The sequence below is a fragment of the Scyliorhinus canicula genome, chromosome 17 (assembly GCF_902713615.1).
Source record: "Scyliorhinus canicula chromosome 17, sScyCan1.1, whole genome shotgun sequence".
NCBI lineage: Eukaryota > Metazoa > Chordata > Chondrichthyes > Carcharhiniformes > Scyliorhinidae > Scyliorhinus > Scyliorhinus canicula.
This window is the reverse complement of record NC_052162.1, coordinates 64643630-64652318: the sequence shown is the minus strand read 5'-3', so window position 1 is coordinate 64652318 and position 8689 is coordinate 64643630. Positions and strand designations below refer to the sequence as shown.

At 39.7% G+C, this 8689-nt stretch overlaps 1 protein-coding gene across 2 annotated transcripts in view; it reads right to left on the bottom strand.

Annotated features, from left to right (window-relative positions):
- Window positions 1-2449: 2449 nt before the first annotated feature.
- The window catches only part of hdac8 (histone deacetylase 8), a 103789-nt gene continuing 97549 nt past the window's right edge, over window positions 2450-8689 (bottom strand). For both annotated transcript variants that reach the window (XM_038774969.1, XM_038774968.1), the window contains exon 11: window positions 2450-6567. In XM_038774969.1, coding sequence (XP_038630897.1) covers window positions 6545-6567 — 23 coding nt within the window. In that variant the 3' untranslated portion in view covers window positions 2450-6544. The remainder of the gene's footprint in view (window positions 6568-8689) is intronic.

Below are 8689 nucleotides of genomic sequence, written 5' to 3'. Positions count from 1 at the left end.
GGCTTATGAAAGTCTGACAATCCCGTCTCTTTGTGCTTTATCAATTTTTGCAAAATGAGGCTCTTTTTCATTCAAAAACAGTGAATAAAATATTTGTATTAGTCATTAAATGCTAACTATGAATGGCAATGTGGTGGAAAGCAATGGTACAATTACCTAGTTAGTGAAATCACTGCATGGTAGGTTATGAGCCATAGGAAGCTACTAGGTTCAATTTGACTGAGTTTGTCATTCTTAATTGGTGCAATTTTGGGGTGCTAGAATTAGCCTTCGGATTCTAGTATCCCCAAATTCCCTAATTGATTTCTTGATGACTATCTTATTTTAATTACTTCTAGTTTTCCTCTTCCCTACAAATGAAAATGCACAAAATTCTTTCCTATTTTAAAAAGCTCTATTAGGTTATCTCTCAGCCATACTTTTTCAGTTGGAGCCCTGGAAGATCTGTTGTAAAGTGTGAATGTTTAATGAAGGCTAAATAGCAATGTATAAATACCTCCTCCCCACTCAATAAAATAGCTTACAAGCTCTCATTTTTGAGGGTCACGAACAAAGGATGATCATAGCAGCGAGGTTCCAGACAATTATTGGAGTGTCTAAGTGACAACGGGGGAGAGAATAGTTTAATAACCTGTTCCAATGAATCATACCTCATGTGAGGTGGCTCTTCAATGTAAACAATTATTCATTAGCAACAAATACACCCTCACATTAAAATACATAATTGCACCAATAGTTTCGAAAATAATGTTTTCCAAGAAGATACAAGTCTACACTATAATGGACGCATTGTACATAAACTTCTGATTGAAATCATGGTATCAATGAAGGAATGGATTGAGAGCAGGCGATGCACTCATTCATAAAAGGGCATACAAACAGCTGACCATTGCTGTCCACCCCTTAGGAACCATACTGATGCTTGAAATGAGAACCATACCTGTGGAACTCGCATGACATGGTAATATCTGCAATTTAAGTTCATATTCAACACAAACATTTTTATATAGCTTTTCAAATCTTCTGCTTTGGATGGTTCCTATTTTTATTTGGACTAAGCACATAATAATGTCAGCTACTAAATTCTGCAGTTATCAAAGCCCTTCTTTATAAAAGAGTCATCCCGCACCCTGGTCTCAGCAAATTTGGTGCTGCCTTCAACTTTGCAAAACCCATAAATTGGGATCCAATGCTATTAACAACAACTTCTCGTAACCGGACTCCCGCCGGGAAAGCAGATGGGTGTTTGGTTGCCTTTTGATTCCTTACCAATTTCCACCATATTGTGGATGAGTCCAAATAGAGTGTCTTAAGGCTGTTAAACTCCCCATGAATTACAATTGAGCCCAATTCCTACCTTTATGCAATGCTTGTACATACTTTATTGAACTACAATCAGGAAATAATGCTTTTTCCACTTTAACCAGACAGTGCCACAGCCAATTGTAGCATTCCTACTGTGTGCCCAATGACATTAGCCTATTAAGCACGAGTAGCTGAACTAAACTGACCCAAAATGCTCATTGTCAGACCTCTGGTCTATTGAGCTAGCTGATCTTAACTAGAGTATTGGATATTTGAGGTGTTTTTAATGATGTCAGTGCCATGGTAAGGACTGGAGAGAAATCAGCCAAGGTTCTTGCACTGGTCACTAGCCAGTTACACTCGGAAATTTACACATGTGTACATTGAACAGGATCCTAATGAACTGTGATGCTCTCCCATGATTCAACATCCTCCTATTAGCACAACATGAACAGAGTGATTTGGGTGGTGCAAAGAGTAACTGGAACCCATGAAAATAATAAGTCTGCAAGGGGACCAGGTGCCACATCTGTCACAAAGGCAAAGACGACAGAAATTAAAAGAAAAATCCATGGGTTGGTGGAAGTGCAGGGAGAGGAAGCAATAGCAAGAGGGGAATTATTGCCAATGGATAGGATGTATAGAGCACAGGAACAGTTGCAGAACGTATGACTAACATGAATTTAAGAAATTATTTTCGGGGGATGTTTGTCTCATTATCCTTGTTGGATGTTTTCTTAGATTTGCACCCCATTCACAATGCTAAAAAAGAATAATATACCCCTCAAGAGGGTAAGAAAGGTAATTTTGATCTCTGCCTTTAAAATGAAACCCTGTGCATCTTGCATAAATTTTCATAGTGCAATTAGTATCCCAGGCAAGAATAGCTTTCCTCATATTACTCATTGCCATGTGAAGAACTAGTATAATCTTTGGTCGTTAACAAATGTACAAGTTCCAAAAGACATTCAGTATTCAGAAAGGTTAATCTAGCTGTTTCTTTTCAGTGAACACTTACTTTAAATTTGTTCATGGAAATTAAAGGGGGTAAAGAAAAATGTCAAAACTAAGCCCAATCATGACGGTATTGGACAGGCCTCCAGAAAGACTGTTAAAAGGTGCACTATATTAAAGCGACTGGAAGTTGTTGGCATTTTTAATTCCATTTATTAATAACCACATTGTATAGTTTCTGACCACCACAAAAACTGCAAAAATAAGGAACAGTAACAGGAGCAATGTACAAACACTTTTAGAGCTTGGCTCTCAGTAAAAATGCCACAACGTTATTTAATAAGGCTGAGGTATACATAAAAACCTGTGTTTGAAATACACAAATAGGACTTGGTTTCAAAAATGTGTTAAAAACAAGCAATTACAGTTGCTGGTGAACGAATGGATCGGCTAAATCTGAAGCACTCCTTTTGTAAATTAACCTCCACATATGGACAATTCTCTCAAGACATTGGCCGGAATTCTCCGGTCATTGCCATTCACTTTTCCCACTGGCTTGGGAAATCCCATTGACAAGTTGGGAAGATAGAATCCCGCTGCAAGCGAATGGCACGCCACCGAGAAACATGTGGCTGAGGGAACGGAGAATTTTGCCCATTGTTCTTCATTCTAATAAACATAAAAACATTTTGAAGGAATGCTTTGGTGAGCGTTAAAAGGATGAATCTGGGGCAGCACGGTGGCGCAGTGGTTAGCATTGCTGCCTCACGGCGCTGAGGTCCCAGGTTCGATTCCGGCTCTGGGTCACTGTCCGTGTGGAGTTTGCACATTCTCCCCGTGTTTGCGTGGGTTTCGCCCCCACAACCCAAAGATGTGCAGGCTAGGTGGGTTGGCAACACTAAATTGCCCCTTAATTGGAAAAGTGAATTGGGTACTCTAAATTTATTTAAAAAAAGGATGAATCAGACATCTCAATAGAGACTACAAAATTATGGATATTCAGGAACAGTAGGTCCATCTATTTACATTGCACTTCCAGCTCAATTGAATCTCTGATCAAATTTAATACTTATTGGATGCTGATGATACTCAGGGAAAACTCATGGAGGCAAGGACGAGAATGGAACCGTCTCTTCTCTACATTTTCACTAATTTCAGCTTTTTCATTATTTTCTGTCACTTTGCTGCCTTTTATCTACTTTAAGCATTCAAGTTTCTCACATTTGATTTATTTGTTTAATTAGGTGACTTTTTACTGTTCTTCACTTGAATTTTTCTGTGTTCAATTTAATTCTTGCTCTGTTGCTTTTAATTCTTTGCAGATCTTTCTCGATTGTGTCTTTTAAAAAAATAAATTTGTACCCAATTAAGCGGCAATTTAGCATGGCCAATCCACCTAACCTGCACATCTTTAGGTTGTGGAGGTGAAACCCATGCAGACACGGGGAGAATGTGCAAACCCCACATGAACAGTGACCCAGGGCCGGGATCAAACTCGGGTCCTCAGCGCCGTAGGCAGCAGTGCTAACCACTGCACCACCGTGCCGCCCCACTCGATTGTGTCTTAACCAATATTCCATCCTCAATCAATACCACAAAAAAATCAACTGAATCATTTTATGGTTGCTTGTGGGTTATTGCCAGGTTTGCCTAAATCAATGGTCACTGCACTCCAAAAGTAGTTAATTGTGTAAAGAACAGGTAGTTAAAACTGATAAGGCACTTATTAAATGCAATCCCACAGGAACAAATTTCACTTGTTGAGTATTTTCCTAGAATCCATCTATATGGTGTGTTTTATATTACGAGGTGGAGTTTAACCACTCCCAACAAAACAGCAAAGCCTCTTTATTACGGTCCTTTTTTCTGAATATTTTTATTCAAGCTAGGGGTGATGACATCATTAATGGAAACTGATTAGATGACTCAATGTTACTGTCCTTGATGTGTGAGGCAGTTGAAATGGCATCAAGAGAAGTAGAGACAATAACTAACAATCATGTTATTTAAAAAAAAAATCCAATTAAGGGGCAATTTAGCGTGGTTAATCCACCTACCCTGCACATCTTTGGGTTGTGGGGCGAGGCCCACGCAGACATGGGCAAACTCCACATGGAGAGTGACCCGGGCCGGGATCGAACCGAGGCAGCAGTGCTAATCACTGCAGTACCCTGCTGCCCCAATCACATTATTCCGTGTGCCAAGCATAGAGTAAAGGGGTTTAACATTACTAGGTTCTATGCCACCAACACTTAGAATAGCGCATCGATTAATTGTTTTGCTGGACTCGGCAATGCTTGCCAGCCAGTACAGTTCTCCTGACTGCTTTTACGTGGCATTCAGACCAATGGTTTCAGTTTCCACATCACATGCAGTCATTTATAAATAGTAAAGTCAACTTGCTGGATTTCTCCAAGACCAAATAATGGGAAGATCCATTAGCTGCCAGTCTCAGTAAATACTGAGAAGTACACGTTTGTATTTCAAATTTTGCATGAGATACAGGTGTTGGGAGTTTATGGAAGTCCTTGCTCTGGTAGGCCTAGCATCAGCAGCTAGCATTAGGTACCGTGCAACGTTTGGTCCTAATTCAGCTCCCTCATGGTTTTGGGCTCGGTCCCTTCTTCATTTAAGTCCTCTTGTTACACAACAATTCAGTATTTAAACAAATCCTGTGAGAAAGAATCATAACTTTTAACAATTAACCCTTAAGACTTAAGAATATCAATGTTGATATCCACTTTTGAAGAAACATTTAGAATGATTTCTTGGTGTAGCTGGCATTGAACCTATAGCATCCGAATTTCCAAGCTCTTGTCCTTAATGTTCAGCTTGTATCCGTTTATCCATTAATTTTCCCGTCACGTTACTAATAGCTCTTGCAGTTCTAGTTTAATGAAGCACTAAGAAAAAGACTTCCAAACCTCCACCCATGTTAACTTCAAATACAACAAACCAAGATGAGATAAACTGCTTAAGTTCAAAGGTTACACATGGCTGCAGGTTGGACACCCATGTTATAAAGTTGAGGTTAAACGCGTTCCTTTTGACCAGCGAGCCTAGTGACTAAAATTACTGTTTGTAATTGGTGGCAGCTGTCCTACTCGTTGTGAATGTTTCAAAAACAAGAAAATGTTTTCATCTTTTTGTAGCATGCAGCTGTTCCAAATTGGTCTTTTATCTCAAACACCATTAGAGTAATTTATTTTCTCTGATATTTGTTAAGAGTTTGAAATAGAAATCAGCACACATTTGTGAAATATTTGTTATAAGCATTGCCACTCTATGCATTTGCAAATTAGAGGTTTACTTAGGTCAGCAGGAGGGCTATGTTCCACCCCATCAGATGGACTGCCTTAGGGGCCCCAGGGGGAAAAGATGTAAACAACCACATATACTTGGATTGAAATGTGATCCCACAGATAACCCTCCCAGAACACAACCAAAGAAAGCAAATAGTGAGGAATTACATATCTGCTCAAGCAAGTTGTCGTCGTGAATGACTAACTTCTTAACCTTTTGTTTCAAACCACAGCTGATTTTCCATTGCAATTTAAAATACGATTTGATGGACCATTGCACCATACCTGCAAAAAGGGCAGGTTTTATCCAGCGTTTTGTAACCAGAGTTTAAAAGAGGCTCCTTGAATGGCTCCAGAGGAAGGCAGGTTCAACTTCACTTGTTTCTTTTCACCCACCTTGAATGCGACTATGACCTTTAATGAGACATTCCCCTGCCCCGCTTCTCTGAAAATTTAGCCAAGAAAATTGCCAGGTAAAGAATAAAACACACACATCCAGGTCCTTCTTAAAAATCAGTGCACCAGAGCATTACATTGCTCCATGGATTATTTTGGTTTTAAAGTTTTGTACTCTCTTTTTGCAATTTCTCTGAAGTTGAACCAAGTCATTAACTCTGTATCTGAGGACAGAAAGCAAAACACCACTCGCGTCTCAGCATATTTAACTGGCAACCACAAAATCAACTGCAATTCCAATACAGAATGTATTTCAAAGCAGCAACTACAAAATGAATTAAAATATATTTACAAGATAATGAGGTTAGTAAGAAAATACAACAAGATACTGCAGTCATTGAATGTCCAATCTTCTGTCCTACATGGTTGAACAAGAAAGGGTTAATTGCAGCTTTAAATCTCAATGAACATCTGTTGTCCTGGAACTTGCAAGTAATTCCGTCCAAGTTTCCCCTGCAGCTACAGCAGCCACAGACTGCTTTCAGTTTAAAGGCTTCTCTCGCCTTCCGCTCACTCCCCACCACTTATTAAATTACATTCTTCAGATTTCCTGGAAAACAAACACAAAAAACAATATTTTTACATAAACTTTTGTCCTCAATGGTTCATAGCACGAAACCACCAGCAAATTAGCTTCAGATCACATTCAGAAAAGCGTGAATCAAATCCAGTCAGATCCTCACGTTATCAACAAGGTGTATTCACATTAAGCTGCAGAAACAGATAGTCTTGAGGACCATTAAATCGTACAAGTTCCAAGGCCAGTTTTATTTTAGTCAGGGCTTCCCCAACAGCACAAGGTCCAACAAGAGACTCTTGAGCTGAAGTAATGCTCAAATGCACCCAGTGCAGCTTCTGAATGTTATTATTAGGGGATCTGATGAGGCTTCTGGATTGCTGGTCTGGAAGCTCTCAGCGCCTTTTGTGTTGGCTGCATTGAGGATGCATAGCAGGCCTCAGGTTTCCATTCCCAATATTGTAGGGAGCAGGTGCCCAGTACGTTTCAGTGCATCAGATAGTTCGCCTAAAGGAATACACATGAATTTGCACTTTACTGATATTAATCAAGTTTCTAGAAAATATTTCACCATTCAGATTGAAAGAAGTCAAAATTAGTGCATTCTCACTTGGATTTGTGAAACAACCACTAATTCTCCTCTATTTGGAACAGGCTGACAGATGGAATGTGTGCAGAGAAATGCATTGTTTGGTGATCGTTCACACCAATTTGATGCCGAGCAGTCCATGAGCATGAACTCTCTAGAGATGTCTTCCAAAACACACAATGTGATTACATCAACTTCAAATAATAATGTTAAGTGTCCCATACATTTAAATGGGAAATATAATGCTTCCAATTTAAAAGGAGAAGCTGTAAGACTATAGATGTAATTTCACTTTAGCTTTTTTGATAAGAAATTTTCTGGACCCCAAACAGTATAGATGGACTGATCATTGTTGTGTAGATATTAAGCAGCCTACTTCCCTGTGCAACATTATCTGAAAAATGTGAATCACTGAAGGATCCAGCTAACTCTCCCAATACTCAAAAAATGGTCATCAAGTCATAGCATCTTGACAAATAGAAGCTGTTTGATTTCAAGATCACAGCAGTTCTGTACCAGAACATGGCTATACAATTTAATCTTTTAACCTTGTTAAATGTTGTTTGATAATGCTCTTGTAAATGCCTTGGAACATTTCACTATCGTAAAGGTGCTATATAAACAAACATATCAGGAAAGAAGGACATGGTCAACAGAACACTATACCAGTGATCTTAACCAATTATTATGGTTGGGGGGGGGGGGGTGGTGGTGGTACTGCGGCACAGTGGTTAGCACTGCTGCCTCACAGTGCTAAGGATGATGGTTCGATCCTGGCCCCAGGTCACTGACCGTGTGGAAAGAAACACATTCCCCCTGTGTTTGCATGGATCTCACCCCCACAACCCAAAGGTATGCAGGGTAGGTGACTTGGCCATGCTAAATTTTGTCTTAATTAGAAAATAAAAGAATTGGATACTCTTTAAAAAAAAAAAAATTATTAATTATGGTGAGGAAAAAGTTCGATCCTCCACTTTTGAACTCCTGATCTCAGCCGTACTTTTATGGGCAGGTACAGTATTGAAGATGAGTCAGGAAAATTCCCACTGATGGGGAGGCATGGTGGTACAGTGGTTAGCAGTGCTGCCTCAATGAAGCCTTGGGTGACTGTCCGTGTGGTTTGCACTTTCTCCCTGTGTCTTTGTGGGTTTTCTCCAATTTCCTCCCTCATTCCAAAGATGTGCAGGTGAGGTGGATTGGCCATGTTAAATTGTTCCTTAGTGTCTAAAGATGTGGTTAGATGGATTGACCATGCTAAAGTGTCCCTTTGTGCCCAAAAGGTTAGGTGGGGTTACAGGGATAGGGTGGGGCCCTGACTCTAGGCAGGGTGCACTTGCAGAGGATCAGTGCAGACCTAATGGACCGAATGGCCTCCTTTTGCACTGTAGGGATTATAAAATTTAAAGATATTTTCATTAAGGAAAACTGGATGTACAGCCATGTTTGGGTCACTCAAATGGTTCTTTTGAATGCTGGAGAAGCTTTCTGCCTTAGTAGGAAATGGATATCCTGATTTAATTTTGTCTCCATTAGACTACAAATCCAGAATAGAAAATGCCACTTCCT